General features: G+C 40.8%; 1 protein-coding gene across 1 annotated transcript; it reads right to left on the reverse strand.

Annotated features, from left to right (window-relative positions):
• Positions 1-622: 622 nt before the first annotated feature.
• Positions 623-24,085, reverse strand: fbxl13 (F-box and leucine-rich repeat protein 13). The gene is made up of 21 exons (XM_064928917.1): positions 23,936-24,085; positions 23,660-23,766; positions 22,980-23,073; positions 22,644-22,711; positions 20,267-20,421; positions 19,454-19,563; positions 18,698-18,802; positions 15,698-15,793; positions 15,328-15,463; positions 11,781-11,833; positions 6,414-6,514; positions 4,779-4,908; positions 3,753-3,851; positions 3,488-3,608; positions 2,877-3,039; positions 2,658-2,777; positions 2,440-2,566; positions 2,270-2,353; positions 1,996-2,130; positions 1,760-1,923; positions 623-1,661 (listed from the first exon to the last, which is right to left on the reverse strand). Exons 1-21 carry the CDS (start codon positions 24,008-24,010, stop codon positions 1,448-1,450), a joined length of 2,457 nt encoding a protein of 818 aa, XP_064784989.1. The 5' UTR covers positions 24,011-24,085; the 3' UTR covers positions 623-1,447.

Consider the following 24,085-nt stretch of genomic DNA (forward strand, 5'->3'; position numbering starts at 1 on the left):
AAACACAACCAAAACTAACTGCAAATGCATCCAACAAGATTGTAGAGTCTTAAGCTTGATATAGTCATTGCGTGCTATGGATATGGGACCAACTACTAAACTTTTGACTACTTTATTCATAAGAGGTGTCAATAATTTTGACACCTACCCTTTTGAGGAAAATGATTATTGTTAAACAAAATCTCTTTCTCTGAGAAATTGTATTAGTATAACATTAATTTACCCCAAAATATTACATACAATATTGCTCAGTATTTGATTTATTTTACGACAAGGAAAAATGTGTTGTTTTGCCCCTGACCAAGGCAGTTAACCCATTGTTCCCCTGGCGCCGAAGACGTGGATGTCGATTAAGGCAGCCCCCCCGTACCTCTGACTCAGAGGGTTTGGGTTAAATGCGGAAGACGCATTTCAGTTGAAGGCATTCAGCTGTACAACTGACTAGGTATCCCCCTTTCCCTTCAGTTATTATTGCTCATCTTTATCAAGGGTGCCAATTTCTTACCCAAGCAAACGGTCTACAACTGATTTCTGTTCTCAATCTATTGTTTTAGAAGTGAATAACATGCCTGAAATTAAAGGCTATGCTACATATGTGATAATGGAAACTGCAGGCTATATTATATGTCTATATACAGTTGTAGCACATGATCATGGTTAGTAGAGGTAACTCAGTCATGTTTCTGCTTTAGCCAATTGTTGTTGTCACGAGAGGGCTCAAGCAGAAATATAGTGGCATGCTGGCAGCCAGGCTAGTTCAGTCATTGTCTTTGTGGTCATCAGCAGAGCTCTTAGATTGAAACACTGAACAACATTCAGGTCTCACATATTCAGTCAGGTATTGAGCTTGAAGTCTCACTGGACTTTTGAGAAGTTCAGAGACTGCTGTGGTTAGTGTGTGTGCAACAGTCAAAGCAAGAAGAACTCTTAAGACTTTCTTACCACAGGGTGGAAACTGCAAAATGTACAAAATAGGTTTGGGGGGATCAATTTACTGCAAATAAAAAAAACTGGGAAAAGTGTTGACAATGACAAATACATCTAATCATATTGAGGACATTTATTTTTGTATGATTATTTCCAAGCTAAAATTGATGTAATTATGAAATTCAATCATCTGTGTTGCAATGCATAGAAGAAAGCTTTGAAACAGTATGATGCAGAAGCTTTGCATAAATGTATATACTGTATATACTGCATAAATATATATACTGCATACATGTATATACTGCATTGATTCTCAGATACAAAATATTGTTTTCTGGTTATTAATCTTTGGCCATTCCTTTCCGTTGCTTGATATCTGAGCTGGAGTTAATGTAAGGTGTAGTGTATGTGTTAGGGATTTGATTTACCGTAGATTGTGAGGCGGTGTGTGTGTACTGTATAAACTAAGTCGTTGTGCGTTTGTTTATCTTCATGGACTGTGTGTGTATTCATGCTGTATTCATTCGTAGTCCTCTCCACAGGCCTTTATCAAATTCCTCTTTTTGTTGTTTCTTGGTGCTGGCTCCTCTTCCTCCCAGGTGTCCTGGATCTTGTCGGGTTGTCCGATTGGCTGCAGCAGCTGGCCAAGACTGTCATAGCCGAACCAGTAGGGGGCGTCATCGTTACTGTGCTCCCACTTCTCAACACAGGGCTGGAGCCTCAGAGCCGCCTGCCTACACACACACACACACATTGCTACTGTGCTCCCAGTGTTACATCTTTAGTTTCTCGACATTTAATTTCAGTTGAAGTGTGTGTATGTGTGTCTTACTTGGATATTCCCCTGCAGTAGACCATGTTGATGGTGTTGAGCTGTGGGCAGCCTGTCTGTAGGAAGCGTGGTGTGCGATCAGTCAGCAGAACACAGCCACTCACGTCCAGCTCTCTCAGGAAGTGACGCCCTACTGTCAGGTACTGTACCGCCAGGTCTGTCATCTGATAGGGGAAGTGCATAGACAATAGGCAAGATATTTTGGTAATATTGTTTGTTTGTGTGTGTGTGAATACCTTTGGGCAGCCAGGCATGCGTAACGTGACTATAGTCCTGCAGTAGAAGGACAGAGCCTTGATGGCCTGGTCAGATAGAGCTACACAGTGAGACACGTCAATATACTCCAGACCTCTCGCCTGCCTGCAGAACTTCTGCTTTCACAGGGAGAACAGGAGAGAGAAGAGGAGGAGGGTTACTTTAAGAAGTGAATTCCTTTCACACTCTTTCAATGAGGTGTCACAGACAGTCAAAAGGTACTGTGCAGACTGCAGAACACAAAGTAAACAGTACCTCTATGCCAATGTCAGTGATCCAGACACACTCAGAGGCAACCAGCTTCTTCAGGCCAGGGTTCCCACCTAGAGCAATCAACCCCTGAAAACACAAGTTGTGTTGTTGGAGTGTTTTAGATGGCTAACTGTAATACGACACACCTACACGGCAACGTATGGGAGCATTACCTGATCCATGATGTTGCAGCCACTGATGTCCAGAGAGAGGAGAGAGGAACAGCTACTGAGCCACTCCAGACCAGAATTAGACAGGTTATCACAGTAAGACACACTCAGGTGGTTCAGCTTACTGCACCTGTACACACACACACACCACGCCAGTCTGTCAGTGTGTACAGTACTTGTGTGTAATATATGTGTGTGTGTGAGTTTTTATATGACCTTACTTTTGAGCCACCCTCATGATAGCTAAGTCGTTGATACGGCTGCAGTTGCTCAGATTCAGCTCCCGCAGTTTAGAGGCAGAAGGCCCCTCAGTCAGGTACCGCAGCCCCATGTCACTCACCCTACGAACACACACGAGCGCACACACACACACAAGCAGTCAGGTAGCACAGCCCGATATCATCTATGTAGAGAGACAGAACACACGCGCACACACACACCTGCTGCAGTGTGAGATGTTGAGGTAGACCAGGTTTTTGAGGGCGCCCATAGACTTTAGGCTGGAGTCAGTCATTCTAGGGCAGTCAGCAGCATGGAGTCTCGTAAGGCCTGGAGAGCTACGACACAGAGCCCTCCAACTGATGTCTGACATACGACTGTTACCTACAAAAACACACGGACAACTGTAATAACACGCACCATAACAAACAAAGTGTGTGTGTTGATACTGCCCCTGAACCATTTGTCTTACATGACTAATCACATCCTCAGAAACAAACTGACCATCTCCTTTGGCTGAAGAGCTATAATGATTGGCTAATCACTTAACAGTGACTTGTGCCAGATACAGCACTGTATAAGGCCAAGAGTTAGAGGATAGCAAAAGTTTCAGGGTTGACCAACTACATGACCTGCTGGCTGCTGCATCATGGTTTGATGTCACAGACCAATCACATGAAATGAGGCCTAGCGCCTCACTCAGTTACCCAATCAGAGCTACTGTAGACGTCACCCTGGGAACAAGACTCACCACAATGATTGTTGCCAAGACAAATAAAGAACACTAATAGATAGACATGGAACATGACACAACTCAGGCACACACACTCACCATCAACACTGAACTTGGAGAGGTTGGACACCTCAGCGATGGCTTTGAAGGCGGAGTCTGAGAGATGGGGCGTGTCCCATAGGGAGATGGCAGACAGAGAGTGACACTTAGAGGCCAGCTCCTATTGGAAGAAACCAGACTAAGTGACAGGCAGAGGTCCATTCACTCATTAATGACAGGTAGGCAATGGAGGTTAAAAATATGGTCTTACTCCCAATCATTTTGTCCAGAGCCTAAATGAGTTGTCTGGTAGCTCCATACGTACCAGCACACAGCTGTCTGACAGAGTAGGCATGTCATTGAAGACTATCTGCTGGAGCAGAGGGCAGCCCGCTGCTATGTACCTGAAACCTTCCACTGAGATCTGCTGGGACAAAACACCACACACAGAGTACATTAGAGAGTAGGTGGGTGAGAGAAAGATGGAGAGGGCCAGTGTGTACACTTTGTAATTTAAAACAAACAGGTTGGCTGCAGTCTCTCTCTCTCTCTCTCTCAATTCAATGGGCTTTATTGGCATGGGAAACGTGTTAACATCGCCAAAGCAAGTGAGGTAGATAATATACAAAAGTGAAATAAACAATAAAAATTAACAGTAAACATTTTAAAACAATAAAGACATTACAAATGTCATTATGTATATATACAGTGTTGTAACAATGTACAAATGTTTGAAGTACACAAGGGAAAATAAATAAGCATAAATATGGGTTGTATTTACAATGGTGTTTGTTCTTCACTGGTTGCTCTTTTCTTGTGGCAACAGGTCACAAATATTGCTGCTGTGATGGCACACTGTGGTATTTCACCCAGTAGATATGGGAGTTTATCAAAATTGGGTTTGTTTTCAAATTCTTTGTGGATCTGTGTAATCTGAGGGAAATGTGTCTCTAATATGGTCATACATTGGGCAGGAGGTTAGGAAGTGCAGCTCAGTTTCCACCTCATTTTGTGGGCAGTTTGACCATTCTCTCTCTCTCTCTGCAGAGTACAAACACTCAACCAGCTGGAGGTAGACCAACGCTGGCTCTGTTGACTGTTGCAATCTAAAACCAGTGTGTTAGCTGTAGCCACCTTCTCTCTTAGAGTCAGAGAGAGAGAACCTCTCTCAAATCCTAGTATCAACCTACAGACTTGTAAATGAGAGGAGCACGCAAACTGACTTCAGTACAGCAGGGAAGCAGAGGACACAGACGTGTTGGAGAAGAGAGGAGCACACAAACTGATCTGGATATAGTTGAAGCAGATAGAAGAGGAGACATACAGATCAGAGAGGACCATAGGAACTGACCTGAGTGCAGCCAGAGAGGTCAAGGTGGATGAGCTTGTGGCAGCCCTTCCCTGAGGCCAGGTACTGTAAGCCTTTATCAGTGAACCTACGGCAGCATGCTAAACTCAGGAACTGCAGGTTCAGACAGCTCCTGGACAGACAGGGGGGTTAAGATCAATATGTGAGCAGTACTGGGCAAGAACTGGCTGTGTATTAGCCTCATATCCATACTGGATGTGCTCACTAGTTCAAGTCTTCTCACAATCTTCAGTTTGTGAAGGTGTGGGGGTTGGATAGTGAGGATATGAATGATTATTTGACATCTGGCCGGGTTGCAGCAGTTGAACGACCAAGGTAGGATGTCAGGAAAGGGGTTGAGAGGGTTGGTGAGACGTGAGGTTGGCAGAGTTGTCAATTGACTGTGGCATCTGATTGGGAGAATCTTTTCTTTCGAAACCTAAGTTTAGACATTGTTAATCAAGAGAAATCCCACAAGAACAGCAGAGATGAAGGGTGGACAAAGCGACAGAGAGGAGGAGAGAAGGGAACTGCCATAGAGAGAGAATGGCGTGTAGGAATGTGTTGACAGCAGCAGCTGAGGGTTGAAAGTCTTTGCAATTGAACTGAAATAAGACTATTTCTCCAGGTTAATTCTCAGCCAGGTCTGTGAAGTATTTTCACACTGCTAGGTTCCAATGATTTCTAGTCTATAAGCTACAACGTTTTAAAAGAAAACTGAGCCTATTGAATTGCTTTCAGGTGTAACATTCTTTGGATACAAAGGATACAAATAAACATGGTCAAGGTCCTGCATGCGCTCACGCAAACATTTAGTTTCTCTATTTCTCAATCTGTTTCTCTCTCTGTTCCTATCAGTATTTCTGTTTCGTCGTGCCACATCATTCCACTACATCACTGGGATAACAGTGTTGGGTAATCCTTATGACATTATGACATGAGTAATAGCTGTGGCCTGGGATTTAAGTGACTATTTTCCATTCAGAAGAGAGAAAAAGAGAGAGGGGGAGAGACCCAAATGGTTTAGATTAGGAGATGAGAGACCCAAATGGTTTAGATTAGGAGATGAGAGACCCAAATGGTTTAGATTAGGAGATGAGAGACCCAAATGGTTTAGATTAGGAGATGAGAGACCCACATGGTTTAGATTAGGAGATGAGAGAGTGAGAGAGCAAGAGAATGAGAGAGAGAGACAGAATGAAAGAGACAGACAGACAGGCAAAGACAGCGATAGACACAGTACAGGCTCTGTCTGCTTGGGCCAATGGGTACTTCAGCACAGAGGGAACAATAACAGGCCCTTATAATGGCTTTGCTGACAAGAGGTGGTAAAATCAGCAACTGACATTAACCCAACAGGTGTTTGGGACATGAAACAATAACTGCAGCCCAAATAAGTGCTTCACAGAGTTCAAGTAACAGATACATCTCAACATCAACTGTTCAGAGACTGTGTTAATCAGGCCTTCATGGTCAAATTGTTGCAAAGAAACCACAGGACACCAATAAGAAGAAGAGACTTGCTTAGGCCAAGAAACACGAGCAATAGACATTATACCGGTCCTGTTCTACCTTGTGTTCTAATGAAATGGGAAACATTTTCCATCACTGGAGTAGCTGTGGTCTATGGGTGTTTACCTGGAGAGCTCTTTGAGAGTCCCATTGGCCACATATGAGAAGGACAGGTTCAGGTAGAGCAGAGTGGGGCAGCCTTCTAGAATCATACACACCATCTCATCCTGGTGAAGGACAACACAAGGTTAAATTTTATTCATACCATCTCTGTATTTACATTTATAGTGCCTCTGGTCCTATCACATATCACACATATTATAGAATTATATGACTATATAAGCATGCATAACAGCTCATAGCACATTACAAATGAGCCCTCAGAGTTCTTTATACGTCTCATAGACAGTGTTATCCAATCTAATCTAAAAACAAACAAGACCACTAAACAAACAAATATAACAAATATATTTTTCATGGTACTCAGCTGTGGCCAAAGGCATGTAAAGAAAATCCCCAACAGCTGCAACCACCTAGATGAGCCTGGTACCCCTTGACTTATTCCACATTTTGTTGTATTACAGCCTTTTATCTCACCAATATACACGCAATACTCCATAATGACAAAGGGAAAACATGTTTTCAGAATTGTTTTCACATTTATTGAAAATTAAATACATAAATATCTAATTTATATACACGATAGTTCAAAAGTTTGGGTTCACTTAGAAATGTCCATGTTTTTGAAAGAAAAGCAATTTTTTTTTACCATTAAAATAATATCAATATGATCAGAAATGCAGTGTAGATATTGTTAATGTTGTAAATGACTATTGCAGCTGGAAACGGCTGATTTTTAATGGAATATCTACATAGGCGTACAGAGCCCCCTTATCAGCAACCACCACTCCTGTGTTCCAATGGCACATTGTGTTAACTAATCCAAGTGTATCATTTTATCATTTTAAAAGGCTAAGTGATCATTAGAAAACCCTTTTGCAATTATGTTAGCACAGCTGAAAACTGTTGTTCTAATTAAAGAAGCAATGAAACTGGCCTTCTTTCGACTAGTTGAGTATCTTGAGCATCAGCATTTGTGGGTTTGATTTCAGGCTCAAAATGGCCAGAAACAAATAACTTTAGTCTGAAACTCGTCAATCAATTCTTGTTCTGAAAAATGAAGGCTATTCCACGGGAGATATTGCCAAGAAACTGAAGATCTCGTACAACGCTGTGTACTACTCCCTTCACAGAAGAGAGCAAACTGTCTCTAACCAGAATAGAAAGAGGAGTGGGAGGCCCCGGTGCACAATTGAGCAGGAGGACAAGTACATTAGTTTGAGAAACAGACGCCTCACAAGGCCTCAACTGGAAGCTTCATTAAATAGTACCTGCAAAACACCAGTCTCAACGTCATCAGTGAAGAGGCGGCTCCGGGATGCTGGCCTTCTAGGCAAAGTTGCAAAGGAAAAGCCATATCTCACACTGGCCAATAAAAATAAAAGATTAAGATGCCTTGTTGATAGTGTTGTTAAGGCAGAGCAGCTATTTATTATAGAAGACTTATCCCTATCTTAGCTACTGTTGTATCAACATGTTTTGACCATGACAATTTAAAATCCAAGCAGGTTAGTCACAACTTGCTAAATGTTCAACACTGGAGATCCACAGGGGTGCGTGCTCAGTCCCCTCCTGTACTCCCTGTTCACCCATGACTGTATGGCCAGGCACGACTCCAACACAATCATTAAGTTTGCAGACGACACAACAGTGGTAGGCCTAGACATCTGCTCTGGAGAATTCCTGATTCTACCTGGATTATGTTGGTCCAGGCTTCCATTAAAGAACACCCTCTGTGTTTTATTAGACAGGTAACTCTTTATCCACCATATAGCAGGGGTTGTAAAGCAATAACATATACGTTTTTCCAGCAGCAGACTCCGATCAATAATGTCAAATGCCCCAATGAAGTCTAAAAAAACAGCTCCCACAATCTTTTTTATCATCAATTTCTCTCAGCCAATCATCAGTCATTTGTGTAAGTGCTGTGCTTGTTGAATGTTCTTCTCTGTAAGCGTACTGAAAGTCTGTTGTCAATTTGTTTATTGTAAAATAGTATTATCTGGTCAAACACAATTTTTTCCTAAAGTTTACGAAGGGTTGGTAACCGGCTGATTGGTCGGCTATTTGAGCCAGTAAAGGGGCCTTTTATTATTCTTGGGTAACGGCATGACTTGAGCTTCCCTCCAAGCCCGAGGTCACACACTTTCTAGTAGGCTCTGATTGAAGATATGGCAAATAGGAGTGGCAATATCGTCTGCTATTATCCTCAGTCATTTTTCATCCAAGTTGTCATAGGAATCAGTACAAAACCTATTGTATGCCTTCTTATATACTATATATATATGGCATAGCCTTTGGAACTTTGGTTTTCCTAGATGTGGCTACTATATTGTGATCAAACCATCAAATCAACAAGGCTATATATGCTTAGTTGAATACACTGAAAACAAACTTGAAGATACCAAAAACTATTTTGTCCAATCAATGTTGCTAAATATCATGTGGCTGTCCATGGTACTGATTTATGTGTGTGTGTGTGTGTGTGTGTGTGTGTGAGAGTGAGTGTGTGTGTGTGGGCGGTGGGTGCACAAGTATTATTCTTTTTTGACTCACCTTACTTGTAGACTAGTTGAACGGCAATGCCATCCTCCTCTCTTTCATGTTGGTAAAACGGTCTATGGCTCTGTCATACAGTACGCTTTTAGTTTTGTTGTCATAGGCTACCTCGCTAAAATCCCTGATAGCCTAACTTCCTAGCACGGGCAACAATGCACCTGGTAAGTTAGCTAGCTAATTAACGTGAGTCTAAAATGGTCAGGCTATATATTGAATTTCAATCGTCTCAGGCCAGTGGCACACCATATTCATTTATGGTTAGATCAGAATTGCTGTCATAATCATTGGCCTGTCCAGAGAATTAAGTCAAAACCACAAGTCCAAATCCCCATCTCCATCCATGGCTTAGGAAAGGGACAATTTAGCAAGCTAGTTATTGCAGGACATCAACACAAACAGACCAGAAACTAAAATTATGTTTTGCTTAGGATGTGATTTGATTGGTGTGAAGCCAAATCCAAACTGGCCTCACTTGGGGGCGTTTTGCAGCACCAGGACAACCCACAGTTGAGCTTAGCTCAATTCTGATTGGCTAATCATTTTATAATTTCTTTATCAAGGGAAGCCAAATGCTGGCATCAATCAATCAAACGCTACGGCCACAATATGTCATACTCTTTTAGCCCAGCATCAGACACATGGGCTACACATACTGAGAGAGAGGGGCGCTGTTTACCTCGCTCGGATGATTTCTCCAGTGAGATTCAGCCACTTGCGAATTGATGGAAAATTATGAAAACACAGAAAGATAAGTGATTATATAATTGTTGGTATTTATTGGTCAAATATTTGGGGAAGCCTGGCTTCCCTTGGTACCCATGAATACACACCACTGCCATAACAAAGGGGTTGAATACTTATTAACTAAAGACATTTCAGCTTTATATTTTGTATTAATTTGTCAATTTCTAAAAACATAATTACACTTTGAAATTATGGGGTATTTTGTGTAGGCCAGTGACACAACATCTCAATTTAATACATTTTAAATGCAGGCTGTAACACAACAAAATGTGGAAAAAGTCAAAAGGTGTGAATACTTTCTGAAGTGAAGGCACTGTATGTTGACAAAATGTTTCATGTAGAAAATGTTATTATTATTATTATAGGCATTTTGTTATTTAAAGAATGTTGTGTAATCAGTAGAGATTACTGTAAATCACAATATACAAGAAGCAACTGCACCCTCCACCTGAGCCCTGATTTCATAATCTGACTTCAACTCTCTTTATGAGTGGTGATGAACTTCAGAACAGTGTCATTCCATCACTGCTATGGAGAGAATTAATGAAAAGCATATCAACTAAAGATGAAAGGGAGATTTGGTTAATTTTTTCTTTCTGTTCTACAGTTGGGTTTTATTTCACTTCTGGAAGATAACATAAGAGGGTAGTTTGTACCCATGAGTAGACCTGGCCATTACTCACTTTAAAACGTCTTAGGGCTGCAATTCCATTAACGGGATCAATATGACAACAGCCAGTGAAAGTGCAGGGCGCCAAATTCAAAACAACAGAAATCTCATAATTAAAATTCCTCAAACATACATGTATCTTGTACCGTTTTAAAGGTAATTTTGTTGTTAATCCCACCACAGTGTCCGATTTCAAATAGGCTTTACAGCGAAAGCACCACAAACGATTATGTTAGGTCACCACCAAGCCACAGAAAAACACAACCATTTTTCCAACCAAAGATAGGCGTCACAAAAAGCACAAGAGATAAAATGAATCACTAACCTTTGATGATCTTCATCAGATGACACTCATAGGGCTTCATGTTACACAATACATGCATGTTTTGTTTGATAAAGTTCATATTTATATAAAAGAATCAGAGTTTACATTGGCGCGTTACGTTCAGTAGTTCCAAAACCATCCAGTGATTTTGCATAGCCACATCAATTTTACAGAAATACTCATCATAAATGTTGTTGAAAATACAAGCGTTACACATGGAATTATAGATATACCTCTCCTTAATGCAACCGCTGTGTCAGATTTCAAAAAAGCTTTATGGAAAAAGCAAACCATGCAATAATAATAACAATAACAATAATAATTATTATTATTATAACAATAAAAATAACATTATAAATATTCCCTTACCTTTGATGATCTTCACCAGAATGCACTCCCAGGAATCCTAGTTCCACAACAAATGTTTGTTTTGTTCGATAATGTCCATTATTTATGTCCAAGTAGCTACTTTTGTTAGGGCGTTTAGTACACAAATCCAAACGCTCGTGCAGGTCCAGCTGAACATCGGACGAAAAGTTCAAAAAGTTATATTACAGGTTGTAGAAACATTTCATACTAAGTATAGAATCAATCTTTAGGGTGTTTTTATAATAAATCTTCAATAACGTTCCAACTGGAGAATTCCATTGTCTGTAGAAAAGCCATGGAACGCAGGTCGCTCTCATGTGAAATGCGCATGACCAGGACCTGGCTCTCTGCCAGACCACTGACTCGAATAGCTCTCATCCGGCCCCACATCACAGTAGAAGCCTCATTCAAGTTGGCATCTATTGGAAGCCTTAGGAAGTGCAACATAACCAATATCCCACTGTGTATTCGATAGGGCTGAGTTCAAAAACTACAAACCTCAGATTTCCCACTTCCTGTTTGGATTTTTTTCTCAGGTTTTTGACTGCCATATGAGTTCTGTTTTACTCACAGTCATCATTCAAACAGTTTTAGAAACTTCAGATTGTTTTCTATTCAAATGTACTATTAATATATTCAAATGTACTATTAATATATAAGACAAGAGGGTAGTTTGTACCCGTGAGTAGACCTGGCCATTACTCACTTTAATGTTGAAACACTCTGAAAGGTTCAGCTCCTGTAGGTTTCTGCATTCACCTGGGAAAGAGAGGGATACAAAGGTACAACCTTCTTAGAACAATTTCATATAACCCTCCCACCCCTCCCCCGGCTTAGACAGGGCTTAGACTGTAGAGGGTTATTAAAGGTTTATGTCTCTGAGCATGTTTTTGTCCAGCCTCATGTTTGTGTTTCTCTGAAAATTCCCTTCAGATATGGATTACCATAATTACATCAATTTACTTAGTTGGCAAGCAGGTTAGAACTAAAACATGAGTAAGTGTGTGTACATGTGAGTTTGTGTGACAGATATGTTTTTTTTAATCTCATTATCTCATAGGCCACGTCACGCCAACGGAATGACAAACCCCCATTCCTCCGAGGAGTCTTTTCATTTTTTTTTTACATTTAACCTTTATTTAACTTGGCAAGTCAGTTAAGAATAAAATCTTATTTACAATAACAACCTACCCCGGCAAAACCTGGATGAGGCTGGGCCAATTGTGCGCTGCCTTATGGGACCAGATGTTATACAGACTAGATTTGAACCCGGGACTGTAGTGACGTCTCTTGCACTGAGATGCTGCACCACTCGACAGAGCTAGAGACATCAACTCTCTTCCCCCACTCTCACTCTGTATACACTCAGTGGCCAGTTTATTAGACACACACCCCCCGTTCACGAAAATGGTGTGCTACTGCAGACAGTGAGTCACATGGCCGTGGCTTGCTATATAAAGCAGGCAGACAGGCATCAAGGCATTCAGGTAGTTTCAATTGAATGTTAGAATAAGCTAATTGTATAATGCTCATCCACAGTACAGCTTTAGAAGTACTTAAAAAGGGAAGAAATTATTAATTTGACCTTACTATTGATGATAAAAATGATTTCCTCTCCCTCTCTCTCAGCCCATCTGGCCTCCTCCACCTCTGTGAGTTTGACCAGTACAACAACAGCCTGCACTTCTTCAACTATGGCGTTCTAGAAGACCTCTATTTCCTGTCCCTGCTAAGGCTGGGGGGAAACCCCTGGGTCTGTAACTACAGGTGGGTAGTACTACTATTAACATTAGCTAAATACTAACCCATTATGGGTACAATGCATTTGACCATTCAATGTGTCAATGTTTCAAAATCCCCTGTCTCTCGTAAATAAACCATGAAATAAATGAATCAACATTCCAGCATCCACTACCTGGTGTACTGGCTACGTCTGCACCCAGGGGTGATCCACTCTGGCCTGCTGTGCCACCCCCCTTCCAAGCTCGGAGGAAAGAGTATGGAGGACTACGTCTGCACCCAGGAGTGACCCACTCTGGCCTGCTGTGCCACCCCCCTTCCAAGCTCGGAGGAAAGAGTATGGAGGACTACGTCTGCACCGAGGAGTGACCCACTCTGGCCTGCTGTGCCACCCCCCTTCCAAGCTTGGAGGAAAGAGTATGGAGGACTACGTCTGCACCCAGGGGTGACCCACTCTGGCCTGCTGTGCCACCCCCCTTCCAAGCTCGGAGGAAAGAGTATGGAGGACTACGTCTGCACCCAGGGGTGACCCACTCTGGCCTGCTGTGCCACCCCCCTTCCAAGCTCGAAGGAAAGAGTATGGAGGACTACGTCCACTCCTACAACAGAGCCTGCGGCCAGACAGAACACAATCAGACACAATACGGCCCAAAAGATTACGGCCAGACAGATCCGGAGTTGTGGAACACTGCTATGGTGTTGCAGGGGGAGCTAGAGGAGGAGGAGGTGGAGCCGGCACATGTGAAAGGACTGCCGAAATACTGCATCACCAGATTGAATTAAACAACCACCGAAGGATGGAATGACTGACATCTTAAACATCTTTAAAGAGCGACTGCCTTTAAAAAGCAATGAATCCCTTTGAAAATTACATTGATATGAATCAGAAACAGTTATTCTAGTGTCAAACTTGACTACAAAGTGTAAATAGGAACATTTTGGTCATAAAGTCTTGTCGAAAACGGAGTTTGGAAAATCCATGCATTATAACAGGTAAATTAAGTTTGGGTTTTGATTTGACAATGTCCATTTGTCCACTAACATGGGGTGAACAACTGTGGTGATTGCTCTCTATCCAATATAATAGACAGACCTGTTCAGCAGTGCCAACTGTTTACATAAGACAACATGTCCTGCATTGTTTTACTTGAGAAATACTGCACCAAACACCTTAGTTACAGTTGGAAGTTTACATAGACCTTAGCTAAATACATTTAAACTCAGTTTTTCACAATTCCTGACATTTAATCCTAGTAAAAAGTCCCCGTCTTAAGTCAGTTAGGATCACCACTTTATTTTAAGAATGTGAAATGTCAGAATAATAGTAGAGAATTATTTATTTCAGCTTTTATTTCTTTCATCACATTCCCAGTGGGTCAGAAGATTACATACACTCAATTAGTATGTGGTAGCATTGCCTTTAAATTGTTTAACTTGTGTGAAATGTTTTGGGTAGCCTTCCACAAGCTTCCCACAATAAGTTGGGTGAATTTTGGCCCATTCCTCCTGACAGAGCTGGTGTAACTGAATCAGGTTTATAATCCTTCTTGCTTGCACACACTTTTTCAGTTCTGCCCACACATTTTCTATGGGATTGAGGTCAGGGCTTGTGATGGCCACTCCAATACCTTGACTTTGTTGTCCTTAAGCCATTTTGCCAAAACTTGGAAGTATGCTTTGGGTCATTGTCCATTTGGAAGACCCATTTGCGACCAAGCTTTAATTTTCTGACTGATGTCTTGAGATGTTGCTTCAATATATCCATATAGTTTTAATGCCTCATGATGCCATCTATTTTGTGAAGTGAACCAGTCCCTCCTGCAGCAAAGCACCCCCGGCTTGCAAGCCTCCCCCTTTTTCCTCCAAACATAACGATAGTCATTATGGCCAAACAGTTCTATTTTTATTTTTTTTATGACTCCAATCTAAGTGTATGCAAACTTCCGACTTCAACTGTAGATGTAAAATTGTGCAACTAAAACATCCTCGGCAAAAACATTAAATTATTTTCAGATTTTTGAGAGTTAACTTACATTCATTCTGGGGATTTTGAAGAAGTGAAATAGGGTTGGGGGAATAACATAATTAACCAAACACGGAATCGGGCTAGAAACACCTCCAAGACTGAAATCCTGTTTTTCTAATGAGCAACAGAAAAACACATGTGCCAATCAGTGTGTTCAGTGGCTCTTTAAATACTTTTTAGTCTTATTTTATAGATAATTTAAATTTAGTCTGTATCAGATGATGAAACTAAATTTGTTTTAATATTGTTGTTCTTGCTTTGTCAGTGTTGTCTCCATCAGATGATTTAGAGATGACAGAAATGTTATATTGGTAGAGTCATTTGAATGTACATGTAGCTGTGAAATGAAACACAATCACATTTACGTAATTGTGCATTTTTGTTGTATGTGTGTTAGTGTGTATGCATACGCTTCCATGCATGTATGTAATCTTTACACCCATGCGTGTGTGTGTATGTCTGTGTGTATGTGTATGCTAGAACTCACTGATACATTTGAAGCTTGGCCACTGTAGAGAGGTGCAGCCACGCATGTTAAGGTGAACTACAAATGGCCGGTACTTCTGTAGGATCTGTTCCACGATGCGGTCTGTGATCCAGTCCCTCTCCACAGAGAAACTGATCTGTCATTCAGAGACAAACGTTGGAGGAAACATTACAGGACACATCCGGACTCAACAGGTAACAAGGGATATATTAGGGATATATTAGACCTGAAAGCACCGTGGACCATAATGTAGACAGGCTGTAGACATAAGAGTTAAATCACTGACACCAATTAGTTAATGTTACATTAAATGTTTATGGTAATTTCAGTACCTGTCATTGTGGTGTGTGTGAGTGTGTGCTATACTGACCCGACTCCACAGTGAGCAGGTCTGAGCGATGGCTTTCCAGGTCCGACACACTTCTGCACATTTCAGCAGGTCTCCTACGTCTAGTCTCTGGAAGACCTGACCAAACAGAATGCTATGATGGAACAGTTGTCACCAACCCAACCCTGCACAGGTTGAAGATAGAGATATTTTTACGACCTAGCTTGTAGCTCTCCAGGAACTGCGTTCACCCATACCATAGCAACTGTTCAGTCAATCTGGTGTTTAAAGATGGCTGCATCTGAAAGTATACCCTATTTCCCAACAAATTAACTACAAGGCGGGTGTCATTTCAGAACAATGTCAAATTTGACCAAAACATCTGATGACACATCTCCCACTTTTCATTCGCAACACAACACTTCAACATAGGCCTTGATTTACTGCAAGTCAATTCAAACGTTTCACCCATACCGTTTATGCCCTTTGCAATGCGATTGTGAGTTCTTCTGAATCTATTTCATAAGAAGAAAACACTGCAGAACAATCTCTCTGCCCCCATTCCTCTTGCCTTTTTCCCACAATTATTTTGATTTTACCTTTACAAACAGACAAAAAAATACTAAATGTCAACAAAGCATTTAGGAGCTGTGCTCCTTTCCGAAACATAGTCATGTCCCAGTAATATTTCTTGGGCAAGATTTTTGATAAAAACAGCATAGTAATCACTGCCAAGAAATAAGCCATAACTGCTAGATGCCTACAGGGGTGGTCCCAGACAAAACAGTCCTGTATAGCATGTAATAGGCTCACTTTTTCTATATAGGAACCATATCCTAGCACTAAACATGAACCCCTGCTGATTACAAAACCCCCGCTGCCACTCCAAACTCAAAACAAGTCTTGCTTGGCCAGAAGACAAAATATACAGGGGAACATGTTTTTATTGAGTAACAACTCTCAGAAATGGGTCCAATAACACTATCATCCAGAGGGAGAGAGAGTCATTCGAAAACACACACACACACACACAGACACAACTGCAATGGCAACCGATAATAGAGCATAATAGATTGTAAAGTTCCAATGCAGCCATTTCTAGTTCGATATCAAATCAATTCGAGGTAACAATTAAGTTACCCCTTTTCTTAGCAAAAAGCCATTTTTCAAGCAAGAATTTTGCTAGGACTGTCTGGGAGTGGTCTGAGTAGGGAGGGGGAAACTGAAAACTAGCTGTTAGTGGCAGAGAGGTTTGGAACTCTCTTTCTTATTAGTCTATTAACTAATATTCCGCCTGGTGATGTCACCAGGCAGGCCAAAACTCCATCCCACCAAAACAGGCAGAAATTTCAGGCAGTCTTTTCAAACAGCTCTTACACTAAAATAGCAGTATCATAATTTTCAAAATGTCATAATATTAGTCCAACCTCAGTGTGAAAACATCAAACACAGGTAAATCAAGTTTGACTGCACTGGGCCTTTAACGAAACCTTTCGAACATGTTTGCCCATTCTAGAAGTAGTCAGAAAGTGACGTTTTGGACCTGAAAGCCTAAACATTCAGAAGTAGAGGTGCTCACAATTGACCCATTTTGCATACCCCACCCTACCATGAGACTTCCATGTCTTCATCACTGAAAAATATAACGGGTTGAGTTTGATACCATTTGAAAGCTTACAAACAGGGTTATTAAGCTATTTAATAATTTATTTCATTTGTATTTATTTTTTATTTATAAAAATTAAGTCATTTCTTAACCTTTAACATAAATTATGTTAACACGGGTAAACTCAGATCTTTTTTTTCATTTACACATATGTTGGAGTATAGACCCTATTTTACATTGTCTGAAGTGTTTGTATTGTGCTCATCATTGGTTGAGACACAGCATTCTCTTGAATACAGGATGGGTGTCATTTCAATCATAGAAGCTAAAATCATAGAATGGACCTATTTCTTCAGACCACTGCAATTTAGCTGGTACACCATTGGAGAAAGAATGTTGTGTACATGTTTTGTTCTAGAAGAAATACATCTACAGTATAACATGCTCTGTTCTATCCTGTATTTCTATATGATATTATGACATGTAGTGGCACTTTTGGGTACTTTAGATTACCACAGGTGTCTGTAATTACCTTTGACTCACTGCTCAGCTATAATTAAAATATATTTGGTAGTGTGCAGAGACTTTTTCCTGTTTCTCCACTTTTGTCTTTTGCCTACAGCACTGTCACAAATCAGTTTTGGGTGTGCGGTAGATTCTGCCTATTTTTTTTTTTTACCTTTATTTAACCAGGCAAGTCAGTTAAGAACAAATTCTTATTTTCAATGATGGCCTGGGAACAGTGGGTTAACTGCCTGTTCAGGGGCAGAAGGACAGATTTGTACCTTGTCAGCTCGGGGGTTTGAACTCACAACCTACAGGTTATTAGTCCAACACTCTAACCACTAGGCTACCCTGCCGCTATCAGCTTGTACACCACTGATATTTAAATTTAAGTTTCAATTACTACCAGAAAGATGGCCGCCAGTCCACCCACCATTGAATGTCAACTTGAATGGGAATGTCTATTCTTTTATCTATACTTCTATGATTTCAATAGGTTTCCTATGGAAGACTGACAGTTGAATTCAAAACAATATGTATTCCCATTCAAGTCAACATTCTCTGATGTGTGGACCTTCAACCATCTTTGTGGTTCTACCATGGACAAACATGTAGGGAAGGTTTCGTTCAAATCAAAAGGGGTGCAGTCAGAAAGTGACTGAAATCATATGGAACGACCCTCATGTGGCCTTAGAAGGGACAAGGACTGGGGTCATCATAAGTCATGATGCATGCAATAGAGGTGACCTCAGGGTTAACTGCCCATGAAGGCTAGGAATCTTCACAAACAATTAATCTGACAGTTAAAGAAGAAAACTCAGGATAACTGGGGTGAACATGTGACTCATAAGAATGTAGGGTGAGAAAGAAGAGGAGGCAAGTTTAGCGAGTGAGCATGAGGGAGACAGTAAGAGCGAGAGAGAGAGGAGTACCTTTATTGAGAGCTTGCAAGGTAGCAGTGAGAGTCCGTCATGTCCCTCTCCAATGGCAACGTCAGAGTCCTTACTGCTCATCTCCAACAGACCATTCTCCAGTCTCTGACAACACACACATTACATTGTCTATATGAATGCAGCTGCAACTGTATTGAAGCCATGGGATGCAGTTTATTATAGCACACTACGCTTTATTACGTGCGATAAGTTCAGTACACATCACTGCATTCTGTATCAGAAAGTAGACTGGCCCTCTCTGAGGTCTCGTAGACCAATGCATTGCACTCTTGATTGTTTATCAAGTCCTCCTGTTTAAACTTCCGCCGTACCTTACCTTGTTAACTTATATATGCAAGAGATACCAGACCCAGTCTCAGGAATAGCTAACTCTGGTAGATCTGCTTTTAGTTATTTTGCACCTTATGTGTGGAATGATCTACAAATAGGAATAATTGTACCCTCTAAGGCTGTTAGGAGACCATTTTACTGAAGAAGGTGTTGTTTTTTATGATTGTGTTTTGCTTTTCATGTATTGAGCATAATAATGTGTATTTGAATGTTAATATTGATGTGTAATTTAATGGGTATATTGCATTTTGATGTGTACTGTTGTTGTGCTAAACATGGCTCATCTGGAAAAGAGACCTTGGTCTCAGCACTGACACCAAGTCAAAAAAAAGGTTACATTTTAAAAATCGAATTCTTAATTGGTATACAGTAAATACTAATCAGATGAATCTTGTCTAGTCATACCTCAAAGTACTCCTTTGTCCGTTTTGAGTCCTGCACCACATAGCGCCAAGCACCTATGACAATCTTACAGTGGATAGCATTCCACACTCGCTGGATCTTCTTCATGGCATCTAAGAGGAAAACACACAAGCATTATACATGTCTTGCATGAAAATGTGAATAATATACTGTCGAAAAATGATATATTTGTGGAAAAAACTTTGTAGAAACATGGATGTTGCAATTGTATTTTATGCCAACACTTTAACACAATAAGCTTAACTGAGTCACTGACACCCAAGGGAAAAATGATCTGTATACAGTCATTCATAATGCAAAACATCCTGACAGCTTTTTAAAAGACAACAGTCATGATACAGAGTACTATAAATAGTCATAGTTAGTCAAAGCATAAATCAGTTAAACTAACAGCAGAGACTAGTCTGGATATATAGTATTAGCTAATGACTTTCAGCTGACCCACTTAACATAACTGACCAAAAACAAGCCATGCTGTTTTCAGAACTATGTTCTCATACTGTATTCTGAAGCTTTGCAAAAGACAGGTGATTCACATGGATACTAAAGCATAACTTAGTTGTATTTTTTCTGTACTGAAGCAGGTAATGCTCTGACAGTAATGCATAAATGTGCATTAGAGTCATAGATAGGCCTACAGTTTGGTAAACTATTTTAACCAAAATGTAAATATCTTTTTTAAGGTGCCAAAATTGCACCCATTAATATTCCAGATGCTTAAACTGTACTTTCCCTACAGTAACTCTGTAGGCTATATCAATGACTCTGCAACACAGGCCAATAGTAGTTGCCTACCGTTCTGCCTTCTCTTGCAGACCTGTACCCACTCCACCCACTTGCAGAGTGCGACCCTCAGGCTCCTCTGTATGTAGTGCCTCTCAGCTGTCTCCATCTTCAGCGTCAACTCCCTGGCCTCCTTCCGCTTATTCCAGATGAACCTTTTCCACGCCCTGCCGGCGCCCACAAAACACAACCATCATTAATTCAGTGAGCTGGCAGGTAGGACTGATCCTGTACACCTTCATTCATTCAGCAGGGCAGAACATGAACCAAGGACGTTTTCATTCAATAGGGGTAAGAATAGACCTACAGTAGATGTGCCTCAGTTATCTTGTTGAATTGAAGTCTTTGATTGTTCTATACAGTGTATTTATATCTGCAACACCTTAAAAGGTTTCACTTCCTCAATGAGCTATTCCCCCCAGATAATCAGCTATTCAGAAAGCAGCATATGTTTCCTAGACAAAAGCTGTCAGTGATACTAGATACTGATATCATCCTCCCAGGGCATGTACTACCTGCAACAGTAGGAGGTGAAAGGAAATACAGAGTACAGTGTCCCAGCTAACCCCCCAGCTTGTTCACCAGTGACCCAGGGAGAAGATCTGGACTTTCAATCACACATCTTAAGTTATTGGCCGCCACTCTTCATAGACAAAAGTGTGTGTTAATAAAATTAGAATTATTAACTGTCAACTGCATTGTAGGCCTATTTTTGAAACAGTATCTAAGCTTCATATTGATGTCTAAGCTGATGATTTACTTTGGAACTGACTAATCAATTGGAAGAGTGGTATTCTATTGGTGGTTTCAAGACAACTGAGAACCCCCCCCCCCAAAAAAAAACACGAGGTCATATCATGACATCAGTGATCTTCAGGAAGATGCCAGAGATGTTCCCAGTTTAATTTAGTCAATGAGGTCAATGAGAGACTATTATCTACCTCACTTGCTTTGGCAATGTTAACACATGTTTCCCATGCCAATAAAGCCCTTAAATTGAATTGAATTGACTGCCGAATTTGGTCAATAAAAAATGGAATTGCTAATTTGCTACTTGAGGCTTATTTGATAAAATAGAAGCTTCGTAGTGGTTAGGTTTTTTATGAAAGCACTGATATAAGTGGACGCACGTGGCATTTCTGAAACTTTGAAAAAAACAACTTTATAATCAGACTTGTGCATGTTTTTAACACACTGAAAAATGTGTGGACAGATTTGTGTTGTTCACACACATCAAATAAAATTTAATTTGTCACATGCCGAATGCAACAGTGAAATGCTTACTTACAAGCCCTTAACCAACAATGCAGTTTTAAGAACCCCCCCCCCAAAAAAGTAAGAGATAAGAATAACAAATAATTAAAGAGCAGCAGTAAATAACTATAGGAGGGCTATATACAGGGGGTACCGGCACAGAGTCAATGTGCGGGGGCACCGTTGTCGAGGTAATTGAGGTAATTATGTACATGTCGGTAGAGTAATCAGTGGCTATACAAAGAAAATAACAGAGAGTAGCAGCAGCGTGGTACAAACATGTTGTGCTGCTGCCATGTTATGTTGCTATCATGTTGTTGTCATGTTGTGTTGCTACCATACTGTGTTGTCATGTGTTCCTGCCTTGCTATGTTGTTGTCTTAGATCTCTCTGTATGTAGTGTTGTGTTGTCTCTCTTGTTGTGATGTGTATTTTGTCCTATATTTTTGTATTTATTTATTCTCTTTATCCCAGCCCCTGTCCCCTTTGTTCTTGACTGCCTTGCAGTCAATACTATACTCGTAAAAAAAAGGTAAAATAAATAAAATAGAAATTAGAGATGCCTCAGGCCTCTTGAAATCTAGAGGCTTCTCAGGGCCTGGTCCAGACTCTGGCTCTGCAGACACCAGCTACCAGTCCAGTGGAAGGAAACCATCCCCCAGCTTTGTCTCTATGCAGAGAGAACCTGTCCACCCAATCCCAGGAATCTGGGCAGTTCACACAACTTGTCTCCACTCCAACTGAATCAAGGCCAATGCCCAAGGGTGGAACTGTCACAAGCGAGTATGAGTCAAGAGAAACTGTGGAGCAGGTCAACTACCCCAGTCACTCCAGTGTTTATGGGGATCATGTTTCTAGCCATTCTGGCTCTGAACAAATCCCTAATGTCAAGCAGCCATTCAAAGTGTCTCAAACTGGCTATGCCCCTACAGTACAAAGGCCTTTCCCTTCCAGTTCTTCCTCCAGACAAGATGGACAAGCTTTGTCTTCCAACAGTGGTGGCTACCAGAGTGCCCCAAGACTAAACCCCCCTCGCCCATCCATCCTCTCGGTATCCCAACTAAACATGGTTCTCAAAATGGGACACCATTTTTGTATTCAATAGGTGAGCTTTAGATAAACAGGGGTTACTTACTTGAAGCACATATTTGTTAAACTTATTCTGTAACAGGAGTAGGCCTTCTCAAATAAATGGGAGAGAAACTGTTGAGGGAAGGAAAGATGTAAAGGTGAGATCATTTTCAAAATGTTCATGTACTGCATGTATGTAGGAAACCATTAAACCTTACCAACCAAAACAAACTGCAAATGCATCCAACAACTTTGTAACGCCACAAGCTTGATGTAGTCATTGAGTGCAATGAATATGGGACCAAATTCTAAACTTCTGACTACTTTAATACAGTATAAGTGAATTTGTCCAAATACTTATGACTTGTTCAACGAAAAGTGCTTTTATTTCTACATTTACCAGTGTATCATCTCGTTTCCCAAAGATGTCATGCACCATGCTTCCTGCCAGTGAGGTCACGGCGACTTGTTCTGGATCATCAACACATGTATGCCTAGAGACAGTGCTTTGTTAACATTTTCTGCAATTCACTGCAGCTTTTATCAACCTGATATCATAAACTTTTGAGTTTAGCTATGATTCTAAATTCTAATCCCTCTTGCATTTCAAACATGGCAATGAAACTATCACTGTCATCGTACACAGACCAAACTGCATTCATTGTGCTGTGGGCCTTGCACTGCAGTGTTCAGGAGTGTTGATAAGTAAAGCAAGTGGGTACCCAAATTGAACCTTTATCAATCCATCAATCAATTGTATTTATAAAGCCCTTTTTACATCAGCAGATGTCACCCCAAACAGCAAGCAATGCAGATGTAGAAGCACAGTGGCTAAGAAAAACTCCCTAGAAAGGCAGAAACCTAGGAAGAAACCTAGAGAGGAACCAGGCTCTGAGGGGTGGCCAGTTCCGGTTGTGCCGGGGAATATTTCATTTTTGAAAATAAGAAAATGCACATGTGCAGTGACTTACTCCCTACACCGTTTTTCATAAAGTGGAAGTTTTGAGATGTTTTTAGTTATAGGTCACAACCATTTTATATAGACCATTCAGAAGTAGGATGCTGTAACAGGTTACTCACCAATCAATCTCAGCAGTGTCCCGGTTTTCCTGAATAGACACAATCTTCCTTTCCAGAAAATGTAATGGACTTTCAGGACACGACACACATAAACCTGTTAATAATGCCTGTTGAAACGAGTATTGTACATATTACGGGACAAATGTAGCTATATAACTACCAACTGCTATATGGCTCTTTAACTCGCTAACGTTAGCTACTGTAGCTAGCTAGCTATTTTATGTTAGGGTCACGAGAGTTGGCATGGCAAAATTTGTGACATTGTAAAAGTCTCACCTGAAATATTTGGGGCAAGGAATGCTTCAGTATATATTTCCTCAACGTCGGGTCAGCATTTTGTAAAGAAGCCATATCAAAACTCCATCCCAAAGTAGGTAATATAACATTAACTAGCTAAATAGAAAATTATCAAAATATTTGTCAACA

The sequence above is a fragment of the Oncorhynchus masou genome, chromosome 22, assembly GCF_036934945.1.
Source record: "Oncorhynchus masou masou isolate Uvic2021 chromosome 22, UVic_Omas_1.1, whole genome shotgun sequence".
Classification (NCBI taxonomy): Eukaryota; Metazoa; Chordata; class Actinopteri; order Salmoniformes; family Salmonidae; genus Oncorhynchus; species Oncorhynchus masou.